This window comes from Pituophis catenifer, unplaced genomic scaffold (genome assembly GCF_029215685.1).
Source record: "Pituophis catenifer annectens isolate HBS135680 unplaced genomic scaffold, rPitCat1.0.hap2 SCAF_10, whole genome shotgun sequence".
Taxonomy (NCBI): domain Eukaryota; kingdom Metazoa; phylum Chordata; class Lepidosauria; order Squamata; family Colubridae; genus Pituophis; species Pituophis catenifer.
The window spans coordinates 22,978,660-23,003,866 of NW_027256890.1; the positions used below are offsets into that span (position 1 = coordinate 22,978,660).

Consider the following 25,207-nt stretch of genomic DNA (forward strand, 5'->3'; position numbering starts at 1 on the left):
ACATCAGCTGCCTGCAAAATCTCACCAGGCTCAAGGTTGACTCGGCCTTCCATCCTTTCTAAGGTAGGTAAAATGAGGACCCAGATTGGGGGGGCAATAAATTGACTTTATATAAATATACCAAAGTATGAAGGCTATTGCTTAACACACTGTAAGCCGCCCTGAGTCTCCGGAGAAGGGCAGCATATAAATCAAACCAAAAAAAAAAAAAAAAAACCAAGCTTAGCCTGTTGAATAAATGCAAGATTGTCTTTTAACCTGGTTTAGTGTCTTGTGTGAACGTAACCCTGGAGAATCCATGATGTAAATGGGGATTAACTGCCATAGAAGCCCACCTTGTTTAAAAAGAGGGAGTAGTAGTAAGCAGGGGTTAGTACACATTTCTCAAAATATGAAATAGGGGAAATGCATCCAGGAAGAGAATTTGGATGGGAGACCACCAAGAGATCCCAAGCTGACACATTGAGAAGATTTTCCCAGGAAAACCCAATGCAAACCATTTTTTCCTTCTTACAAACCAGTTGCTACATCCCTAGTAGATCTTCCATTCAATGGGTGTCCAGTTTGGAGCCCCAGCCTCTACAGCAGTGTTTCTCAACCGTGGCCCCTTTAAGACAGGTGGACTTCAGCTCCCAGAATTCCCTAGTTGGCTGGGGAATTCTGGGAGTTGAAGTCCACCCGTCTTAAAGGGGCCACGGTTGAGGAACACAACTCTAAAGTCACAATCTGAGCAGCTGGACCTCGTACAGGTAATCCTCAAATTACGACCACAGTTGAGCCCAACATTTCTGTGGCTTAAGCGGGACAGTTGCTAAGTGAGTTTTTGCCCCGCTTTACAACCCATCTGGCCATCGTTGTTAAGTGAATCACTGCCGTTGCTAAGTTAGTAACACGGTTGTTAAGTAAATCTGACTTCCTCGTCGACATTGGTTGTCATAACCCTGGGACACTGCAACCGTCGTAAATATGAGTCAGTTGTCAAGCCTCTGAATTTTGATCACGTGTCCACGGTGTTGCCCCAACTGGTTGTAAGTGTGAAAAACGGTCATCGGACACTTTTTCAAGTGCCGTTGTAACTTTGAACAGTCACAAAATGAATTGTTGTAAGCCGAGGACTACCTAAACTTCGACCTAAGCCAAGATAGCAGAGGGAAACCTTGGTTCTGCTTCTTCTGCAGACTACAGATAGTCCCTGACTTACAACAATTCGTTTAGTGACCGTTCAAAGTTACGGCACTGAAAAAAGTGACTTAACGGCCGTTTTTCACCCTTAACGACCGTCGCAGCATTCCCACGGTCATGTGATCAAAATTCGACCCCCCCCTTTGGCAACTGACTCGTGTTTATGACAGTTACAGAGTCCTGGGGTTACGTGATCCCCTTTTGCGGCCTTCCGACATGCCAAGTCAAGGAGGGGAAGCCAGATTCGCTTAACAGCCACGTGACTAACTTAACGTCTGCAGTGATTTCACTTAACAATGGTGGCAAGGAAAGTCATAGAACGGAGCCAAACTCACTTAGCAAATGTCTCACTTATGGAGATTCTCCGTCATGCAGGTCACGGTTGTCCCAAAAGTGTTTATTTTTTCATGAGGTAACTGGACTTTCTGGTTTTTTTTCTTCGAAGACATTTCGCTTCTCCTCCCAGAAGCTTCTTCAACTCCGACTTCAGCTCGGACTCTGCCCACCATGCAGTCGGAGCTGAAGAAGCTTCTGGGATGAGAAGCGAAACCTCTTCAAAGAAAAAAACAACAACAGAAAGTCCAGTTGCCTCTTGGGGCGGGAAAAAAAGCACCTTTGAGTCTCGCTTAGCCACGCAAATTTGGGGCTCACGGACGGTCGTACGTCGAGGACTGCCCCGTATAATTCGGCCTCGTCCCCTTCCCCGCAGGGACGCCAGCTTGCTTTTCAATGCCCACCCTGTCTTGCCTGGCCAGCCGGCTGGAGTCTGACGCAGCCTGAATGGCACTCGTCCCCCTTGACCTGCCTTTCCAGAGGGAGAAAGACCCCCATTCATCGCAGCTAGAAATCCAGCTGCTAAAGGAGTGGCCGAATTGGGACCCCTCCGCCTTTTGCCCTTTGCTTTTCCAAAGCGCCGCGCTTATGCATGGGGTCTTCGAAAAAGAGCCCGGCTGGGGTGTTTTTTTGGGTGGGTGGGGGGTATCTCCCAGAGAGAGGGAGGAGGACGTGCGTTGTAGGTACACAACCCAGCTACTATCTGTGTAGGGTGTTGAGGGACGTGGTTGCGGCCAAAGCCGGTCGCTTTTTCCTGAGGATGTTACGTGGACGGCTTTTGTCTTGGGGGTGAGTGGGGGAGGGTCAGCGAAGAGGAAGAAACGCCATAGCTCGGGGATTGGGGGGGGGGACACGGGACGGGGGGGGCAGGGAATTCGGACTTCCGCTTCTGTTGCATTTCCTCTGCAAAACAGGAAGCAAAGAGCTGTGCGTCAACCACCCACTTTGGACCAATGCTTACATTTCTCCACCTTTAGCCAAATTTTGACTTGCGGGGAAAGTCTGTGAAGGAAGGGTAGTAGGGGGGCGCAGCCTAGGGGAGATCTGGACAAATTGGGGGGTGCTGCGGATGGGGAGATAGTGACCCCTCCCGTTGATAGGAAAATCACAGCGGTTTGATCGGCCCCAATCTGTTCTCTGCAGCCACCCCCGAAAATAATCTTTTATTGTGTCTTAATGTGTGCTGTGCCATCTTCCCTCTGCTCTTCGGGTCAAGTCCCTTTTCTCATTTAACAGCCATGCTTCCCCCTCCCAAGGTCTTTTCCTGTAAACCCCCCCCCATCCGCTTACCACCAAATGACCGCTTCTTCCTTCCTTCCTTCCTTCCTTCCTTCCTTCCTTCCTTCCTTCCTTCCTCCCTCCCTCCCTCCCTCCCTCCCTCCTTCCCTCCTTCCCTTTCTTCCTTCCTTCCTTCCCTTCCTTCTCTCCCTCCCTCCCTTCCTTTCCTCCTTTCTTCGTTTCCTCCCTCCCTCCTTCCCTTCCTTCCTTTCCTCCCTCCCTTCCTTTCCTTCCTCCCTCTTTTCTTTTCTTCCTTCCTTTCCTCCCTCCCTATCATTCCTCCCTCCCTCCTTCGTTCCCTTCCTTCCTTTCCTCCCTCCCTTCCTCCCTCCCTCCTTCCTTTCCTCCCTCCCTCCTTCCCTTCCTTCCTTCCTTCCCTCCCTCCCTCCCTTCCTTTCCTCCTTCCCTTCCTTCCTTTCCTCCCTCCCTCCTTCCCTTCCCTTCCTTCCTTTCCTCCCTCCCTTCCTTTCCTTCCTCCCTCCTTTCCTTCCTTCCTTTCCTCCCTCCCTTTCTTTCCTCCCTCCCTCCTTCCCTTCCTTCCTTCCTTTCCTCCCTCCCTCCTTTCCTCCCTCCTTCCCTTCCTTCCTTTCCTCCCTCTCTCCTTCCTTCCCTTCCTTCCTTCCCTCCCTCCCTCCCTCCCTTCCCTCCCTCCCTCCCTCCTTTCCTCCCTCCTTCCTTCCTTTCCTTCCTCCCTCCCTCCTTCACTTCCTTCCTTCCTTTCCTCCCTTCCTCCTTTCTTCTCTCCCTCCTTCCTTTCCTCCCTCCTTCCCTTCCTTCCCTCCCTCCTTCCTCCCTTCCATCCCTCTCTCCCTTCATTTCCCTCTGCTTATGGGGCAGTCACTAAGTGAACCAACCCTTCTCCCTTCCTTTCCTCTTTTGGCAGGTTCACACTTGAGCCCAACATTTCCATGGCTAAGCGAGACGGTTGTTAAGTGAGTTTTGCCCCCATTTTAGCCCCCTTTCTTGCCCCCAGTGGTTAAGTGAACCACTGCGGTTAATTAAGTGAGTAAAGCAGCTGTTAAGCGAATCCAAGCCAGACACGGCTGCTGTCTGAATCGCCCGTCCTTCTCTAATGGCACGAAAACATTTTCCTCCTTCTTCACTAGCGCCTCTTTGTCATTTTCACCAACTGTGGCCTTTTGTACATGGGAACTGACAAGTTCTAATCAAGGCCATTCAGAATTATTTTGGGAAGAGCGCGTGGGGGGAAGATCTGCAACCCAGCAGGCCCTGAGTAATGCAGATTTGCAATTTTCTGAAAAAGACAAGATAAATATTTCGCCAATTTGGAGAGTGGGGGGGTCCCCTCACCCCCGTTTTTTTTTTTTTTTTTTTTTTGGCTGGAAAGTTGAGGATGAGAGAGTGACCGTGGAAACGTTGCTTTTATTTTACCTCTGGTCCTCGACTTACGACCACAAGGGAGCCCAAAATGTATGTTGTTAAGTGAGAAATTTGTTAAGTGAGTTTTGCCCCATTTTTACAACCTTTCTTGCCACGGTTGCTGTGTTAGGAACACAGGTTGCTAAATGAATTTGGTTTCCCCATGGACTTGGCTTGTCAGACGGTTGCAAAAGGGGATTGTGACCTTCGGACACAGCAATGGTCATAAGTATGAAGCAGGTAGAAATGGTGTTCATTTAGACCAATTTTTTCAACCTTGGCCATTTTAAGTTGGATGGACTTCCACTCCCAGAATCCCCCACCCAGCATGCTTTAAGATGGGTGGACTTCTACTCCCAAAATTCTGGGATTCAAATTCCACACCATCAATTTCCCAGTGCTGAAGAATGCTTCTAACAATAGTAGTAACTAGTAACTTTTGCCTGATTTTTTTTTAATAGAATCCAATTGAGTAATTTCCCCCTTTCTATTTTATTTCTGGACATGTGTGCATACGTGTTGCAACCGAACCCAAATAGTCACCTTGATGGGAACCCAAGTAGGAAGAACTTACATCCCAGTCGGTTGATCTTTGCACGCAATTTAGGGGAGGGGTACCTCCCCCCACCCCCGCTTTTGAAAAACCGAGTTCCATTTCCTTGCACTAATTTCTATTTTCTGGGTCATGGCAGCCCTCTCTTCTTTTTAAGTGCAATGCCCTCTAGGCTTGATGGTTGGTTGTGCTTGCATCACAAGCCACGGCTGAACAGCGGGCCTTTTTCCTTTGATTGTTTGCAGAAGTGTGTTTTTGCACTTCCTCCATCGAGGATGAGAGCGCAAGAGATTCTGCCTTGGGGTGGCTTGGTTAGAGGCCGCCTCGAACGTCGGCACGGTGTGATCACCCAGTTCCCAGACATGTCTTCCTTTTTTCTTCTCTCGCATTCTGTCTGTCTCTGTCTCTCCGCCCCCTCCCCATCCTTGACTCAACTACCACTAATTATGGGAAACCGTTAGAAGAGCCGATTCGTGATGTTACTGTGTTTCCCTGAAAATAAACCTTCCCCCGAAAATAAGACCTCCCCCGAAAATAAATCCTCCCCCGAAAATAAGACCTTCCCGAAAATAAGACCTCCCCGAAAACATTTAAATGAGAGAGGATATCAAACCAACTAGTAGGGCTGTATTGCTTATTATCCTTCTCACCTGTCCTATTACCTACCCTGTTTCCCCGAAAATAAAACTTCCCAAAAAAATAAGACCTCCCCTGAAAATAAATCCTCCTCCGAAAATAAATCCTCCCCCGAAAATAAGACCTTCCCAAAAACATTTAAATGAGAGAGGATATCAAACGAGTAGGGCTGTATTACTTATTATCCTTCGCACCTATCCTATTACCTACCCTGTTTCCCCGAAAATAAACCTTCCGCAAAAAATAAGACCTCCCCTGAAAATAAATCCTCCCCGAAAATAAGACCTTCCTGAAAATAAGCCCTCCCTGAAAATATATAAACACATGTGCAGCCGAGCCCCGCCATTTCCTCTGGTTAGGGTTAGGGAGACAGAGCTGGAAATCAGGTAAGACGGCAAGAGGAGCCCCGTCTTGCTCCACGCGCCCCAAAATAATAAGATCTCCCCGAAAATAAGGCCAAGTGCTTATTTCGGGGTTAAAAAAAATATAAGACAGGGTCTTATTTTCGGGAAAGCACGGTAATACCACTTGATAGGGCCTTAGTAAGCTCGCACTTAACCATGTTTCCCCAAGAATAAGACCAAGTCTTATATTTTTGCTCCAAAAGACACATTAGGGCTTTTTTTCTGGTTAGGTCTTATTTTAGGAGAAATACATTACTAAATGCATCCATCTGGCTGACACATCTGGCTTATTTTGGAGGTAGGGCTTATATTACGAGCATCCTGAAAAAAATAACGCTAGGACTTATTTTCCAGTTGGGTCGTATTTTTGGAGAAACAGGGTAGAAGAATATTGCATCCGATTTTGGTCGCCGCGATATTAAAAAAAAAAGAGGTTGAAACTCTGGAAAAAGGGTTCTTAAAGTGAGTTGAGTCCAATTTTATGACCTTCTTTCCCACGGTTGCTAGAGAAAATTGTTGTGGCTCTTATAAGCGAATCACATGGTCCTTCTGTGAATCCAGCTTTCCCCATTGCTTCTTGGAAGCCAGTTGGGAAGATCGCAACTGGGGATCACCTGACCCTGGGATCCTGCCACTGTCATCAATACATGCTGGCTGCCAACGGCCACAAATTTTGATCAGCTGATCGTAGGGAAGGTTGCAACGGTCGTAAGTATGAGGACTGGTTCTAAGTCCCTTTTTTTCTCAGTGCCATTTCAACTTTGGACAATTGAAAAAACGTTGCAAGTGGTTGTAAGTCGAGCACTGCCTTCAATTAGAATTTTCCTCAATTGCTACGGTGGTTAGTTATTAATAGAAGGATGGAATCAAGATCATGTGAAGTATTAGTATCACTTTATAAGGCCTTGGGGAAGACCACTTGGAATACTGCATCCATTTTTGGTTGCCATGATGTAAAAAAAGACGTTGAAACTCTGGAAAAAGTGCAAAGAAGAGCAACAAAGATGATTAGGGGGCTGGAGGCTCAGGAAGAACGGTTGATGAATTGGGTATGTCTAGTTCAGGAGTCAGCAACCTGCGGCTCTGGAGCCGCATGTGGCTCTTTCATCCCTCTGCTGTGGCTCCTTGTCGCCGGTCGGCTTCACAATTGATAGGGCTTTCGGTTAGGACAGGTAGAGGAAAAAGGACGCTGCGCTAGGAGGAGACTCTATGGTGGGGGAACCGGATTTCCGGTTGGCTCCAGAATTGAATGGGGGGCTTCCAGTTAGGACTTTTGTGGCTCTTTGAGTGTTTAAGGTTGCCGAGCCCTGATCTAGTTTAATGAAAAGAAGGACTAGGGGAGACATGATAGCAGTGTTCCAATATTTGAGGGGCTGCCCCAAAGAAGAGGGAGTCAAGCTCTTCTCCAAAGCATCCAAAGGCACGACAAGAAGCAATGCGTGGAAACTAATCAAGGAGAGAAGCAACTTAGAATTAAGGAGAAATTTCCTGACAGTGAGAATATTTAACCAGTGGAACAGCTTGCCACCAGAAGTTGTGGGTGCTCCACACTGGAGATTTTAAAGAAGAGATTGGACAGCCACTTGTCTGAAATAGCAATAGCACTTAGACTTATATACCGCTTCACGGTGCTTCACAACCCTCTCTAAGCGGTTTACAGAGTCAGCCTCTTGCCCCCCAACAATCTGGGTCCTCATTTTACCCACCTCGCAAGGATGGAAGGCTGAGTCGACCTTGAGCTTGTCAGGATCGAATTGCCGAACGGCTGGCGGCATGGCTCTTGTGGTATAGGATCTACTGCTTGAGCAGGGGGTCAGACTAGAAGACCTCCAAGGTCCTTTCCAACTCTGTGATTCCGTTCTGTTAAGATGTATGTGAAACCACCCAAATTCAGGGCTATCCCAGGGCGTGTGAGGGAGATTTTGTGGCGGGAAAAAGCCACTTATTGGAAAAAGCCACTTTTGACTGTTTTCACATATGCAGCTGTTGCAGCATCCCTCTGTCACGTGACCAGAATTTGGACACTTGACAACTGACTCGTTTTTATGACGGGTGCAGAGTCCCGGGGGTCCCCTTTGGCGACCTTCTGACAAGCAAAGTCAACGGGAAAGCCAGATTCATTTCACAACCGTGTTATTCACTGAACCACGGCGGTGGTTCGCTTAACAACTGTGGTGAGAAAGGTCGTAAAACGAGGCAGAAGTCACTTAACAAATGTCTCGCTTAGCAACAGAAGTTTTGGGCTCCATTGTGGTCCTAAACGCCTATAGGAGGCAAAAATATAGGCATGATTTTTAATAATAATGTTAAATATTGTTTAATAATGTCCTTCACTTCGATGCAACATGTATGGTTGCCCCAAACCCTGTTTTAACTCTTCGTTGTCTCTTTTCTTGTCCAAGAAACACTTCCAAGATGACGCGGAACCGTTGCCCGTTCCTGGCCTTTGCGACCGCCGTGGCTGCAGCATGCTGACCCACAACGCCGGAGTCGAAGTGGACGCCAGAAATTTCTCCTTTCCCAAACGGTTTGCGAGCGTCCCTTCATGGGGAGCACACTGCCTTTCTCTGTCGATTTGACCACCGCTGGCTGTCTCGGGAGCCCTCGATTGGCTGGCGAGCCTGAGAGGCAGCGTGGCCTTCCCTCCAATCAGAGACAAGGGCGGGATCCGGAATCCTGAGTGCACGCCGGCCAGGGGCGATGCAGTCAGACGATCTCTTCGTTCGCAAGATGCGACGCCACTCAAACCGTCCGCCACTCACCTCCTTCTCGTTCGACAATTTCCGGGCCCCCAAGCCCCAGGCGTGTGAGGTCCCGCTTGTGGGCCACTGTGGCCCGCCGCTGAGGTCACCACAGCGCAGCGGCCTCATGCATCGTAGCAACAGCGACGTGACCCTGAGCGAAGGGGAGCTGACGACCACGGCGGGCGCTCCCAGCTCCCCGTTGCCACTGACCGCGGCATCCGGGATGGGGTTCCAGCGAAATAGCAGCAGCCCCAGCATGCCCTCAAAGAGCATAGTGCCCCCCTCGAGCCCGGGCACACAGCCACGAAGAGTCTCGGGCAGGCAGCCCCACCGCGCGCCGTTTCCGTGATCCCCTGCTGCTGCTGGGACTTGCAGCCTCGGATGTCTGGGAATCGGATGGGAGTGGCGCCCCGTTGGTGGAGACCAGCGTATCGCTTCCCACATCGGAGGTGGCCACGCCGGTGTGGGGCCGCCATTTGGCCCATTATGACGTCCAGAGTATCCTCTTTGAGCCAGGCGAGGGGGCCCGAGAAGCCGCCAGGCAGGGCAACGTCACCACGGGCGCCTCGGCGGCTTCGCAGTGCCGTACGGCGGACGTGATGCCGATTCTGGAGGACGGGGCAGAAGAGGAGGAAGGAGGCACGCTGGTGCTTAGCTGTTCCGCCTTTCGGGTAGAAGCCGGAGGGGAAGTCGAACGAGGACTAGGCCAACACCGGGGGCTGCCCGCAGGCTTCCACTGTCCAAACATGGCCGTTTCGGTACTGGAGGAACCCCGTGAAAGTTACGGACAGAGGAGCAGCCGAGTGATGCACGCCATCGAGTATGCCGATCTCGGAGCCTGTTACTACCGGAAGCATTTTTACGGCAAAGGTGAACGAGGGGCAGCAGGGAGAATGTGGGGGGAGGAGAAGAGAGGAAAAATGTTCAATGAGCTGCCATTTCTCATAAAATCGAAACACATTCATTCATTTAGCGACCGTTCTAAGTTACAACGGTACCGAAAAAAAGTGACTTAACGGCCTGTTCAGGCGCTTATGATCATTGTAACATCCCCACGGTCACGTAATCAGAATTTTAAGTGCTTGGCAACTGGCATGTACCTATGTCTGTTGCAACATCCTGGGGGGGGGTGTCACATGATCCTCCATTTCCCCCCCCCCTCCTTCCCAGCTGGCTTCCAATGAACAAAGTCAACGGATTGACTTAAACCCCGCACGATTCATTTACCACCAACCGCAGTGTTTCGCTTAACAACCGTGGGAAAGAGGTGAAACCAGGCGCCTCTCGCTGAACAGCTGCTTTGCTCAGCGACGGGAAAATGCCGATGCCGATCATGGTCGTACGTCGAGGACTCCCCAGACTTTAAAAAAGTCCATATTTGGGGCGTAGAAGAAATCTCTGGGTTAAAGCTGTAGTTCAGGAGCCATTTCCAGTTGGAATTAAGTTTCTCCATTAGATTTAATCTTCGAATGCAGAGTAATTTTGGGACATCAAAGCGTCCTGCCCTAATTTGATTAGCCATTCTTCCCAGGACTCAGCACTTTGATGTCTCTGTGGCTAAGAACTTCTGACTGTGTCCTTCCCTTGGTTTTAAAATAGAAGCTACAACAGCCTCTGTTTTGCCTGCCTTTGTTTCCCTTTCACATGACCAGTTTGCTCCGAAGTGGCTGACTCTGCATCCTTTCTGCATTAGGGTTAAATGATAGAACAACCTTAAAAGATCATTGACGTGTCCTTTTTTCTTTTTTTTTTTTTTCCCCCACCCCGAATCGGTGAACTTTTGCAGCAAAGGAAGCAGGGGTTGGATTGGATTTAAATCAAGTCGATTTAAATCAAGTCGAATTAAATCAAGTCGATTTAAATCAAGTCGACTTAAATCATGATTTAAATCAGGGGGGTCTCCAACCTCGGCAACTTTTGAAGACTTGTGGGACTTCAACTCCCAGAATTCCTCAGCCAGCCCTGATTTAAATCACTAGTAAAAAAAAAAAAAAAATCAACTCGATTTAAATCATAATTTTTATTTATTTATTTTAAAATAGTTTTTGATTGAACCAAGTTTTCCAAGTTTAAAAACCACAAGTAAAAAAAAGGGGGGGGGAGGAAGAAAAAAATACAAATACCAAAACAAATAAAAAAACGCAAGCAACACAACAGTGTAATATAATTTTACAGCTTTCTGTATCAGCGCGTATATTCTGCTTTTGTAATTCACTGTTCAATATTTTCCTTCTCATACATTTTAACAATTCTAGTAATAGCATAGTAATTACGTTATAATACTATATTATGTTCTGATTATACAAATATACATTTTTATGTTATAGTCAATGTTTTTTGAAGTCTTATTTCTTGTTTTGGCTTCTATTCTCCAGCCATAAATCATATTTTTTGAAGGGCAGCTGTCATCTCTGTCCCGCAGCAGCTTCTCCTCGGACCTGCGGTTGACTCACCGACAGTCCCAATATTGCAGAATATGCAGCCTCCTGTGACATAACTAAGCGCCGTTTCATGCCGAATAAACTAAATTATTGGGGACTTCAAATCCCAGAATCCATGCCGGCTGGGGAATCCTGGGAGTTGAAGTCCACACTTCTTTAAAACGGCCAAGGTTGAGGAACACGACTGGAGAAGAGAGGTTTTTTTTTTTTAAAAAAAAAAAAGTTTATTGAAAGGCGTCACTGTCAGTAAAAGACCCAAACTAAATAACAGTTCATCATTGTGTTATCTTTCCTTTGAGATATTTCGTGCTGTGAGTTTATCTCCACTTCCTGTGGTGCAGGGCCATACTATAATAATTACCATTTCCTCATTTCCTTTTTGTAAAACAAAACAAAACAAAACAAAATACTGCATTTCCTCTTTCGAATATTTTTGGTTTAGGCCGGTGGAAAGGAGAACATGGGCCCTAAACTACAACTGCGTATTCAAGAATGTGTTTTCTTGTCTTTCTTCTGGATGCGTTAAATCAGGGGTTCTCCAAACTTGGCCACTTTAAGACTTGTGGACTTCAACTCCCAGAATTCTCCAGCCAGCCAGGAGAATTCTGGGAGTTGAAGTCCAACAAGTCTTAACGCTGCCAAGTTTGAAGAATTCTGCGTTAAATAAACACATGGATTCTTCCACTGTCTTTCCCCAGAACACCAAAATTTCTTCGGGGTGGACGATCAGCTGGGCGCTGTGGCCATCTCCCTCCGTCGCGAAGAAAAGGAAGGCAGCGCCGGCCCGCAGTACAACTACCGTCTGATCATTCGCACGAGCCAGGTGGGCAGTGGTCTCGTGCCCCAATGGAGGGCAGAGGTGTGGATTATGGGTGGTGGGAAGGAGGTGGGAGATGCCCAGAGTCTGCTACCTTAACAAATGGTTCAGGTAGTCCTCGCCTTAGCAACCTTTCGTTTAGTGACCGAAGTTACAACACCACTTCAAATTTCAAATACCGCTTCAAATTTCTTTGAATCTTTTTGATTCAAAATTTTGAAAATTTAGGCATTCGAATCCCTACTGCCGCGTAATGGGGTGAGCTCCCGTGACTTGTCCCAGCTTCTGCCAATCTAGCAGTTCAAAAGCAGGTAAAAAATGCAAGTAGAAAAACGGGCCACCTTTGGTGGGAAGGGAACAGCGTTCTGTGCGCTAATAAACCCTAATCAAGGGTTTCTTTCGGTTACGGGCAAAATTGTTCTTTTAAAATAATCACCTTACTTCTTTGTGGAAAAAAGGAAGGTTCTACATTTAGGCAAGAAAAACCAAATGCACAGGTACAGTATATGTGGTACCTTGCTCAATAGTAGTAACTGTGAGAGGGATCTTGAAGTCCTAGTGGACAATCACTTAAATATGAGCCAGCCGTGTGCAGCAGCTGCCAAAAAAGCCAACACAGTTTTAGGCTGCATAAACAGAGGGATAGAATCAAGATCACGTGAAGTGTTAATACCACTTTATAATGCCTTGGTAAGGCCACACTTGGAATATGGCATTCAGTTTTGGTCGCCACGATGTAAAAAAGATGTGGAGACTCTAGAAAGAGTGCAGAGAAGAGCAGCAAAAATGATGAGGGGACTGGAGGCTAAAACATGTCGAGAACGGTTGCTGGAACTGGGTATGTCTAGTCTGATGAAAAGAAGGACTAGGGGAGACATGATAGCAGTCTTCCAATATCTCAGGGGCTGCCCCAAAGAAGAAGGAGTCCAGCTATTCTCCAAAGCACCTGAGGGCAGGACAAGAAGCAATGGGTGGAAATTAACCAAGGAGAGAAGCAACATAGAACTAAGGAGAAATTTCCTGACAGTGAGAACAATTAACCAGTGGAACAGCTTGCCACCAGAATGCTCCAACACTGGAGCTTTTTAAGAAGAGACCGGATTTTTAAATAGGTTGTACACCACCCTGAGTCCTTCGGGAGAAGGGCGGTATAGAAATAAAATTATTATTATTATTATTATTATTATTATTATTATTATTATTATTATTATTATTATTATTATTATTATTATTACCATTTGTCCAGAAGGGTATAGGGTTTAATGAACTGTGGACTCCTGCTTGAGAAGAAGGTTAGACTAGAAGACCTCCAATGTCCTTTCCAATTCTGTTCTGTTATTTTGAATGTCTTCTTTTCCCAGTTTTGACTTCTCGTTCTGTCCCTCCTAGCTGCGGACCCTCCGTGGATCCATTTTGGAGGATGCCCTGCCTCTCACCGTTCGCCATGCCTCTCCCCGGGGCGTCCCTCCCAAGAAGCTGCTGGAGCACATCATGCCGGAGCTCAGCCTGCCGTGTCTCCGTCTCGCTTCCAACTCCCCGAAAGTCCCCGAGACGTTGCTGAAGCTGGACGAGCAAGGGGTAGGTTGGATGGCGCGTTCCGAAAAATTTGGCTGCGGCAATAATGCAGTCAGAAACCTGGACAGGTATTCCTCAAGTTATGACCGTAATGGAGTCTCTGGCCATTATGGTTGTAACTCGTGACTCTCGTAAATAAGGTAACCTACCCAATGTACAAGATTTTTTTTTTTGTGGCGGTCGTTAAGTGGCGCAATGGTTTGATGTTTGGTCCCAAACCAGTAAATGCTGGTTTTGCTGGAGATGATTGGCCCCTCCCATAAGGCTTAAAAAAGGAACAAAGGCACATGGGGCCCCTTTGCAGGAAAGCAGCGTTGCTAATTCTGTTCCCAGTCGGCATCTCTGTTTGATTCTGGACTCTGTGTGGCTTTGCCAAGTAATAAAAGAGGTTTTTGGGACTACTCATCTGTTTTAATGACTCAGTAAGCCTAGGTCACAATAGTCTAGTCTTTTCTTTAAAACCTCCAGTGATGGAGCAGCCACAACTTCTGGTGGCAAGTTGTTCCACTGGCTAATTGTTCTCACTGTCAGGAAGTTTCTCCTTAGCTCCAGGCTGCCTCTCTCCTTGATTAGTTTCCATCCGTTGCTTCTTCCCTTGCCAGCCTTCAGTTCCTGAACTTCTGTTTTTGTGTCTTTGATTCCTGCAGCTTAGCTTCCAGCGCAAAGTTGGGATCCTGTATTGCCGGGAGAAACAAGGTTCGGAAGAGGACATGTACAACAACGAGAAGGCTGGGCCCACCTTTGAAGAGTTCCTGAACCTCCTGGGGGAGCGGGTCCGCCTACTCGGCTTCGACAAATACCGCGCGCAGCTGGACAACAAGAGTAAGTGTTGGGGTGGGATCAGCTTCTGCAAGCGTGCGTACAAACAAATGGCACGTTTGCACAAACTCGGGCCCAGTGTTGTCCACAATCACATCCCTGGAACGAAAGGATGCTCGGTCAGTACTAAAAACTTATTTCATGACGTGGTTGGTAAGGTGTAAAGGTGAATATCGCCTCTGCCGTTGGCCCTTATCTAGCTGACCATGAATTGACTAGATTCTTGTGCATGCGTAGTATGCGCCAAAAGGAGGCTTGAGAAGGTAAGTAGAATAGCGAGGGGGGGGATCAGCTGTGCCGCGCGATTTAGCTTTGCTAGAAAGCAGGATTTCCTGCTTTGTAGCAAAGCTTAAACCACGCGGCACAGCTGATCGTCGGAAATATTGGTTTGGAGGTAGTTTTTTTTTATTATTATTATTACCGGTTCGCTTCAATCTGTACGAACGGGCTGAATATCTCCTCTAGCTGACCATGAATTGATTAGATTCTTGTGCGTAATCTTGAATAAATCATCTATGCTTCAATATTAACGCATGATTCCTTTGATACTTCGTGCCTGTCACATTCCCCTTAAAGCAGGCTGCGTTTAAAGCCACCCAAACGATGTTTTCTCCTCCCTTCCCGTTGCCCCCTTCTTTGCAGACGACTCCACGGGGACCCACTCCCTGTATACCACGTATCAGGACTACGAGATTATGTTCCACGTCTCCACCATGTTGCCCTACACACCAAACAACCGCCAGCAGGTGAGCGGTGTGCATTTGTGTGTGTGTGTGAAATTGCAGAAGAGAAAGCAGAAAAAGCAAGTCGCGCTTCGGAGACTCGGAGCGAGGGGGGTGGGTGGGAATGCTTTCTCAGATAATCTGGGTTTGTCTGGTGAAAATATCAGGCTATTACGAGGCAGATGTTCAAAGTACAGATAGTCCTCGACTTAACGATCACGGTTGAGCCCAAAATGTCCCGCTACTAAGCAAGAGGGTTGTTAAGTGAGTTTTTTGGCCCATTGATCGACTTTTCTTGCCACTGTGGTTAAGTGAATCACTGCAGTTGTTAAGTTAGCCACACGGTTGTTAAGTGAATCTGGTTCCTCCGTTGACTTTGCGGGGTCAGAAAGTCGCAACGGGGGAAATCACATGACCCCAGGGCACTGCGACCGTCATAAATGTGAGTCATTTGCCAAGCGTCTGAATGCAAATCATGGGATACTGCAGCGTCGTAAGTCTGAAATAACGGTCCTAACTCACTTTTTTCAGTACTGTTGCAACTTTCAAATGGTCACTAAACGAACTGTTGTTAAGTTGAGGACTACCTGTATTACAGCGTCTGTGTGCATGCATGGGGTCTGTAGAATAGAAATAGAAATAAATAGAAATAGAGTAGAGATAGAATAGAATAATAGAACAGAATAAAATAACAGTAGAGATGATAGTGATAGAGATAGGATGGGATAAAATAGAATTAGAATTAGAAAGAATAAAAATAGAATTGAGTAAAGTTGGGTTGGGTATAAATAGAATAGAAATAGGATAGAGTGGGATGGGATGGAGTGGAATGGAATAGGATAGGATAGGATAGAGTAGAGTAGAATTTAGAATGGAATAGAATAGAATAGAGTAGAATAGAATAGAATAGAATAGAATAGAATAGAATAGAATAGAATAGAATAGAATAGAATAGAATAGAATAGAATAGAATAGGATTCTGAATAGAATAGAATATTCTGAATAGGATTCTGAAATAGAATAGAATAGAATAGAATAGAATAGAAAATATGGAATAGAATAGAGTACGATAGGATAGGATAGGATAGGATAGGATAGGATAGGATAGGATAGGATAGGATACGATAGAATACAATAGAATAGAATTCTTTATTGGCCACGTGTGATTGGATACACACAAGGAATTTGTCTCCAGTGCGTAAGCTCTCAGTGTAGATACAAGCAACAGGTGATAAATCATAATCCTAAAATACAATCCTCCTAAATCATAGATACAACGCTCAGTGATAGTCATATAGGCTACTAAAGCAACCACCATAAATCCGGAGAGGATACTAAATAAAAGCAATGAACAATAAGTCAATGAGATACAACCGTAAATTCTATAAGTCTGTAAGAATCTAAGGAAATACCGTGTTTCCCCAAAAATAAGACCCTGTCTTATATATTTTTTTGAATCCCGAAATAAGCACTTGGCCTTATTTTCGGGGAGGTCTTATTATTTTGGGGCGGGTGGAGCAAGACGGGGCTCCTCTTGCCATCTTACCTGATTTCCAACTCTGTCTCCCTAACCCTAACCAGAGGAAATGGCGGGGACCGTCTGAGCGTGCGTTTAAATATTTTCAGGGAGGGCTTATTTTTGGGGAGGGGCTTATTTTAAGTGCATGCGTTCAAAAGCTCGATTGGACTTATTATCCGGGGAGGTCTTATTTTCGGGGAAACAGGGTAGGTAATAGGACAGGTGAGAAGGATAATAGTAATACTACTAACCTACTAGTTGATTTGATATCCTCTCTCCCTCTTCATTCTTCCCTTTTAGCTGTTGAGGAAACGACACATCGGCAACGACATTGTCACCATCATCTTCCAAGAACCCGGAGCTCTCCCCTTCACCCCTCGCTTGGTTCGTTCCCAGTTCCAGCATGTTTTCATTGTGGTTAGAGTACACCATTCCTCCTCGGATCATACCACGTACAGGTGAGGGGGGGGAGGGAAGCGATGAGAAGCGCCATCCTAACTTTTCAAAGTACTTCTGATTGTTTATAGCAGGGGTCTCCAACCTTGGCAACTTTAAGACGGGTAGACTTCAACTCCCAGAATTCCTCAGCTAGCTTGTGCTTGTGGACTTCAACTCCCATAATTCCTCAGCCAGCTTTCCTTTGCTGGCTGAGGAATTCTGGGAATTGAAGTCCACCCGTCTTAAAGTGGACTCAACTCCCAGAATCTGGGTTCACACAATTCAGTGAAGGCAGGTTTAAAACAACAACAAAGAAAGCCGGTACAGATAGTTCTCGACTTACAACGATTCATTCAAAGTTACGATGCCACTGAAAAAACAACCGATGACCGTTTTTCACACTTACGACAGTTGCAGCCTCTTTCCCTCCCACTTCCCCCGTGTCACGTGATCAAAAGTCAGGCACTTTGGCAACAAGCTCATATTTATGACGGTCGTGGCGTCCCTGGGGTCACGTGGTCCCTTTTTGCGACCTTCTGACAAGCAACGTCAATGGGGAAGTCAGTTTCACTTAACAACTGTGTGAATAACTTAACCACTGCAGTGGTTCGCTTAACAACTGTGGCAAGGAAGGTTGTAAAACGGGGCAGAACTCCCTTAACAAATGTCTTGCTTAGTAAAAGAAATTTTGGACTCAATTATGATCGCTAACTTGAGGAATGCATTATATTTTTAATAAAGTCAATAATTTCAGTTCGCTTAATGACAGTGGCAAGAAAGGTCGTAAAATGTGGCAAAATTCACTTCACAAACGTCTCATTTAGCAACAGAAATTTGGGGCTCCGTTCTGGTCGTAAGACAAGACCGACCTGCATTACGTTCATACAACGTGCAGTTCCCAGTTGCTTCCGGTGGACGCTCAATCCAGACCTGTCCTTCCCCACATTAACTTTGCCTAGCGCATTGTATGAATCCTGCCCCCGAAAGCAATTAAACTGGCAACTAAAATCTGTAGAGAAGCCAACAGGAGGATAACTTAGAACCGTGATGCCAAACCTATGGCTTACGTGCCACAGCTGGCACACAGAGCCCTCTCAGCGGGCACGCGAGCCGTCGCTTAGCTCATGTCCACTGCGCACATGTGCGCGCACTTCCCACCGGCCAGCTGATTTTTGGGATGCTCAAGGGGGCAGGGCGAATGCGGGATACCCACGGGGGGAAGTCGTCTGCGGGTGAGCAGTGCGCGCATTCCAGAAGTGCAGATACAGGCCCGTTTCTGGCCTCCGGAGCCCGGAGGAGGCCGTTTTCATCTTCCCGAAGGCTCAAGAAAAGCCTCCAGAGCCTGGGGAGGGTTAAAATTCCCCCTCCCCGCCCCGTCATGGTGCAAGTTGCTAAAATTTTTGAATCCCACTCCTCATCCGCATGCACGAGGGTTGGGGATCACGGGTTTGTGAATGCATGTACTGGGGTGCGCGCATTGCATTACGGGTGTCAGCACGCACGCTGGCGCATACTCACACGCATGCTTTTGGCACACAAAGAGGAAAAAGTTAGCCGTCATTGACTTAGAATAACTTTGTTGTCACTTTCAATGCACACTCATCGGCATGTATTAAAATGGATAACCTTGGTGAAATTGGTGAGTTAAAAGAGTTCAAATTTCTCCGTTTACTTCACAGTAAAGCTGAACTCATCTTGGCTCAGTCATTCGTCGGTCGTGACATTTGAATAACATCGGCTCCATTTCCGGGGAGATAAACTTAGCACCCAACCTCCGTCACTTCATAGTGTTAAAATTCACTTTCACATCCTGCTTTTTTTAAAATATATATATATCTGTGCATAATTGGGCAGGGTAAACTCAGGAAGTGGAATGGATCATGCATTTGACCTCTCCGTAACTCTTGTACACTTCTCTGACACTGCCTTGTGCATCCCCTTGCACTCTTTTGCACCCTTACCATTGTGCAAACCGACTCACGGATCCACAAATCTGGGAAGCCAGCTGTGGTACTGATTAAATGTTCTCACTGTCAGGAAATTCCTCCTTATTTCCAGGTTGAATCTCTCTCTTTAATCATCATCCATCCGTGATTTATTGTCTCGCTTTCTGGTCGTTTGGGAAATAAGTAGACTTCCCTTCTTCTTGGTGGCAGCTCCTCAAATATTGGAAGACTGTTATCATGTCACCCATGGACCTTGGAGGTCTTCTAATCCAACCCCCTACTCAAGCAGGAAACCCTATAGCATTTCAGACAAATGGTTGTCCAATCTCTTCTTAAAAACCTCCAGAGATGATGGAGCATCCACAACTTCTGTGGGAAGTCGTTCTACTGGTTAATTGTTCTCACTGTCAGGAAGTTTCTCCTTAGTTCTAGATTGGTTCTCTCCTTGATGAGTTTCCACCCATTGCTTCTTGTCCTGCCTTCAGGTGCTTTGGACAATACGTTGACCCCCTCTTCTTTGAGGCAGCCCCTCAAATATTGGAAGATGTTACAGATTTACAGAGTTGGAAGGGACCTTGTAGGACATCTGGTCCAACCCCCCACCCAAGCAGGAGACCCTACACCATTTCTGACAGATTTCAGTCCAGTCTCTTCTTGAAAGCTTCCAGGGATGAAGCTCCCACAACTTCTGAAGGCAACTTCTGTTCCATGGGTTGATTGTTCTCACTGTCAGGAAATTTCTCCTTATTTCTAGGTTGTCCTTGGTCAGTTTCCATCCATTCTTCCTTGTCTGGCCTTCGGGTGCTTTGGAAAATAGCTTGACTCCCTTCCTCCTCTCTGGGGCAGCCCCTCAAATATTGGAAGATGCTCTCCTGTCTCCCCTGGTCCTTCTCTTCCCTAGACTAGCCAGGCCCAGTTCCTGCAACCGTTCATCCTCTGTTTTAACCTCCAGTCCCCTAATCCTCTTTGTTGCTCTTCTCTGCACTCTTTCTAGAGTCTCAACAACTTTTTTTATAATGTGGTGACCAAAACTGGATGTAGTATTCCAAGTGTGGTCGTTCTAAGGCTTTGTAAAGTGGAGAAAAAGGGTGGCATATCTTTAGTGGCGCCTCAGTTGCAGGCGCCACCCCCCCCCCCCCCCAAATCGTTGCAAAAGACCTACAGGGTGAGGATGAGCCTAGATACATTACCTTTTTTGAGTTCTTTGATGCTTTTGATAACAACAACAAAAAAAGACCATAAAGTTTCTCGTGTTGATTCACACTTTCGCATGTGATGTGTTGGAAAACTTTTCGCGCATGAGTTGGCCTTTCGGTCGAATGTGCTGTGGTTTTTAGCATGATTCAGAAACCATTTGCACCCTGAGTTCTGCACTTATGGGAAATGACTGTGCCTTTCTTTTTGTCAAAGGGTGGGTTTTTTGTTTTTTTTTTTAAATAATCCTGTCTGGAGTGCACAGATTCTAAGAGCGTTTGCAGCTTCAAAACGCCTCCAAAATAAAGGTTTTGATTTGCAGCAATACCTCCTCATTTTGCAGAGGTGAATTGCTCGCCATTTTTTGATCATCCTAAAAAAATCCTGCTAAGGAAATGTCTGGAGAGAGTCTCAAGTCCTCCAGGTTGTGGTGTGTCCCAAAGGTGATTTTTCAAGAGTCAACAGGACTTTTCTTGTTTTTTTTTTCTTTTTGAAGACGTTTCGCTTCTCATCCCAGAAGCTTCTTCAGCTCTGAGTAGGATGGAGGAGAACGGAAGGATTTATACACCTTGCAGACAGCTGGTCATTTGCATCCTTTTAGAGCAGGGGTCTGCAACCTTAAACACTCAAAAGAGCCATTTGGAATCGTTTCCCACAGAAAAGAAAACACCGGGAGCCACAAAAACCCTTCCCGGGCCTGATTATTTCTTGAGCGGCCACAAAACTAGCATATGTAGTTGTATTAAACATTCTGTTTTCTTCTGAAACTTTTCTTGGATTCATCCATGGTTGACCTACCGGGGTTTGAAAAGCTCAATAAATCGTGTGCCGGCAGGTGTCGCACATTGGCGGTTGTGACACATAATTTGAGTCCCAGGGAGCCGCAGCAGAGGGGCGAAAGAGCCATATGCGGCTCCAGAGCCGCAGGTTGCTGACCCTTGTTTTAGAGAGTTGTTGAGGCCACTTGGAGGTTTATCTGTGTCCTCGGGGTCACCTGAGTGGTGAAAATGGTTCCTGTAGTCTGCAGTTTTTCCTCTGGAAATCCATTCCTCCTCCCACACCGTTCCAAGGGTCTTCACCCCAAATTGTATTGCTAAAAGTCTGTAGAGATTCTCAGTCCTCCAGGTCATTGTCAAGGTGGCAATTAATCCCATTCTGCTTTTGGGTAATTGCACCTTGATTTAGAGAATGGATCGTGACCTTTCCTTGAAGTATACTTTAAGAAAATAAACCCAAAGATATATTTTCTAAGAAAAACTCATTTATTTGTTATAAAGAAAATAAAACATCTTACTAGCTAATTAATTACATCTTGGCAAAGCTTTCCTGGCCACCTCTCCTGGCCGGAGAACAAAGAAAGGATAGAAGAAAGTGAAAGAATGTGGACATGCGCAGTTAGCTTAGAGATAAGAACTTGGCAAGCTACGGTAAGTCTGAAAGTTCAAAAATGAGAGCTCATCTTGTAAATACAAAAAGGCAGTGACAGTCATGGGTGTCCCAAAGGTGCTTATTTTTCAAGAGGCACCTGGACTTCCTTGTTTTTTTTTTCTTTTTGAACATGATGTTCGGGAAATAAACGCAGGGTTTACAAGTAGTCCTTGATTTACAACCGCAGTTGGGGACCCATTCCTAAGCAAGGTGATTGTTAAGTGAGCCCCCTCCCTTGAGTTATTTGTAAAACGAATAAAAGGCAGGATACAAACGATCAAAATCAAAATTAGAATTCTATGAAACCTTGATTGGGTTAGTGAGTTATTAAAGAGAAAAAAAAAAAAAAAACAATTTGCATGCCCTCTATTTCCTATCGGTAGAATTTCGCATCTTGATTGTGATTCTTTTTTTTTTTTTTTAAATTCTTTCTGTGGCCTGAGAATGTTCCGTCTTGCTCTAATCTTTTGCTTCCATTACGCACAGAAACGGTCGGGTTTTGAGAATGAAATGTGCAGGAACCGAATTGCAGTCCGTGTTTCCTTTTGCAAGCGAAAAAAAAAAAAATTAAGATTCAAACAAATCAGGCCACGCAATCGAAGCGCCTCATTGTGGGACGCTCAAAAAGCGAGCGGCATTTTCGACATCGCTAGCCTTCATGTTTTTTGTTTTGTTTTTTTGAAAAATATTTTTTTTATTTTTTTTTTCCAAACATAAACATAAAATATATCTTTTAAGAACGAAGCCTTGATCCGGTCATAGATAAGTACAGTCGCTTACATTCCTTTAACAAGCTCTATTCCCAATTTCCCCGTTACATCTTTTAAAATTAAAAATCAAAACAAACGTTTTTAACACAAATTCTAACATCTTAATCTAAACCAGTCTATTGTATCACCAAAAACCTTAATTTCCAAATAAACTCTACTCATTTTTTATCTCCAATTATAAATCAAAATTCTATCTAGCTTAATTCCCTCCCTTACATCTTTTAACATTAAAATCAAAAACACAAATTTTAAAATAATATTCTAACATCTTGAGCTAAATGTTTACCTTACTATTTTATAACCCCAGATCTTAGTTCCCAAATATGTACAACTCTATTTTTATTTCAATTTATAAATCAAAATTCTTATCTATATTCCTTAATCTCTAGGCCCATTTCATCAAATCTTTAAATCTTAAACTTTAACAATTACACTTAATTTTCGTAAACTTGTCATCTAATATACACATTTCAGTTTACACAGATTCATCTCGTACTCATTTCACTTCATTTTAGTTGTCTTCCATGTTGAACTGCTGCATTTCTTTTTAGTTGAGAAAGCTGTGTTTTTGGAAAATACCAGTATTTTCCTCTGTAGTCATTTCGTGCATGAAAGGGGCTCTTTGTGTGTCTAGATCATACCAGAAGGGAATTTCTTGAAAGCTCTTTTTTTTTTTTCTCCCCAAAATGCGTCTGTTCTTAAGAATGGCTTTCTTAATGTGGACTAGAAATCCTTTCATGCATGTACACGCCCGGAGAAGCTGGCTTGGGTCTCTTAACGGAATTAATGTTTCTCAGAAGGCAAAGGGATCGACAGCACTCGTATCTTTAGATATTATTTTAAACGAAGAACTGGCATATCTCTCCATCGCTGGAGGGTTTTCAAGAAAAGATTGGACAACCGTAAAAGAGAATAACCGGATAACAGAGTTGGAAGGGACCTTGGAGGTCTTCTAGTCCAACCCCTGTTCAAGCAGGAGACCCTAGACCAGTGATGGCTAACCTTTTTGCCGTTGCGGGCCAAAAACGGGGAGAGTGGACATGCATGCCCACATCCATAATTCAGTACACCTATAACTATAACCTAGCAGGCCTACCTGAAGACTCCGGAGGACGTTTCCGGCCTCCCCCACCCCACCCCCAAAGGCCAGAAAAGGCCCATTTCCCGGCTTCTGGTGGGCCCGGTAAGCCCATTTTTTTGCCCTCCCCAGGTTCCAGAAGCTTTCTTGGAGGCTGGGGAGGGCGAAAACAACCTTCCCACCATCCCCGGAGACCGGAAACGCTTTCCCAGAGCCTCCACGCGAGCCCTGTATCTACCTGGCATCCAAAACGGGCCGCATGGAGACTCCTGGGAGGGAGGAGAGGGGCGGCGTGAGCAGGGCCAGCCGAAAATCAGTTTGCTGGCCCGCGCATGCGCGCTGGAGCTGAGCTAGGGCAACGGCTTGCGTACCCGCAGATATGGCTACGCGTGCCACCTGTGGCACACGTGCCATAGATTCGCCATCACGGCCCTAGACCCTTTCAGAGAGGTGACTGTCCAGTCTCTTCTTAAAAACCTCCAGTGATGAAACACCCACAACTTCTGGTGGCAAGCAGTTCCACTGGTTAATTGTTCTCACTGTTAGGAAATTTCTCCTTCATTTAGAAAGTTTCTCCTTAGTTTGTCCAGGATGATATAAGCCCGTGATGGCGAACCTATGGCACGCGTGCCCAAAGTGGCACGTGAAGCCATGTTGCCTGGCACGCGCAGCATTCCCCGTTCCTCTTCTGAGTTTCTGCGTGCATGTACGCATGACGATCAACTTGCCTTTTCGCTTGTGGCAGCGCTGGAAACTGGAAGGCCTGGTCTTCCATTTTCCTGCATGAATATGTGCCCCGGCCAGCTGATCGGCGTGCGCGCATGCGCGCCAGTAACCCGGAAGAGTAGCTGGCTGAAACTGGAAGTTCATTTTCAGGCGCGCACATGCACCCTGGGCAGCTCCTCTTCCGGGTTGTGGCCCAGACACTCGGTGCCAGAAAGGTTCGCCATCACTGATATAAGCACATTTGTCTTGGGGAGGGGGTTGGACTAGAAGACCTCCAAGGTCCCTTCTGCAACTGCCAAAAAAGCATCTGCATTAACAGAAGGATAGAATCAAGATCAATTGAAGTATTAGTACCACTTTGTAAGACCACACCTAGAGTACTGCATCCAGTTTTGGTCACCACACTATAAAAAAAGATGTTGAGACTTTGGAAAGAGTGTAGAGAAGAGCAACCAAGAGGATTAGGGGACTGGAGGATAAAACATACGAAGAACGGTTGCAGGAACTGGGTACGAGCAGGAGACTGTATACTATTTCAGACAAATGGTTGTCCAGTCTGTAAAATGTCTGGTTTAGGAATAGAAATTTTGCGCTCTAATATGGTCATAAGTGGAGAACTACCTATATCTGTGATGGCGAACCTATGGCACGTCTGTCACAGGTGTCACGCGGAGCCAAATCAGTGGGCACGCGAGCGTTGCCCTAGCTCAGCTCCAGCGCACATGCACACAGCTGATTTTCGGGCCTACAGGACCCACCGGAAGTCGGAAAACAAGCTGTTTTCGGCCTCCAGAGGGCCTCCGGGGGGGGTTGGGGAAGGCTGTTTTCGCCCTCCCCAGACTCCAAGAGAGCCTTTTGTGCCTGGGGAGGGTGAAAAATGGGCCTACCCGGCCCACCATGCCATAAGCGGGGGAAGCGCGGAGGGAGGGTCGTGCATGCATGTGTGTGGGGGTGGGGCACATTGAATTATGGGTGTGGGCATGTGTGCACGTGACGCTTTTGGCACACGACAGCAAAAAAGTTAGCCATCATTGACCTATATCTTGGTTCTTGTTTTTTTTTTTTTTTTAATTTGGCGCTTTTGCAGAGTCTCTGTTCCGACAGGCCACTAGGGGGCACTGCAGGAACGGCCATAAAATTCCCCCAGGCAATTCTTTGGTTAGTCTTTTTTTCTTTTAATTTTTTTTGTGTACCTTTCTACAAACACACACACACACACAACCA

At 46.1% G+C, this 25,207-nt stretch overlaps 1 protein-coding gene across 1 annotated transcript in view; it reads left to right on the forward strand.

Annotated features, from left to right (window-relative positions):
- The first annotated feature begins 8,442 nt into the window (after positions 1–8,442).
- Positions 8,443–25,207, forward strand: part of SIPA1 (signal-induced proliferation-associated 1) — a 40,646-nt gene continuing 23,881 nt past the window's right edge. The window contains 7 exon segments of the mRNA XM_070950646.1: positions 8,443–8,784; positions 8,786–9,380; positions 11,650–11,774; positions 13,158–13,346; positions 13,991–14,165; positions 14,805–14,908; positions 16,704–16,861. Coding sequence (XP_070806747.1) covers positions 8,467–8,784; positions 8,786–9,380; positions 11,650–11,774; positions 13,158–13,346; positions 13,991–14,165; positions 14,805–14,908; positions 16,704–16,861 — 1,664 coding nt within the window. The 5' untranslated portion in view covers positions 8,443–8,466.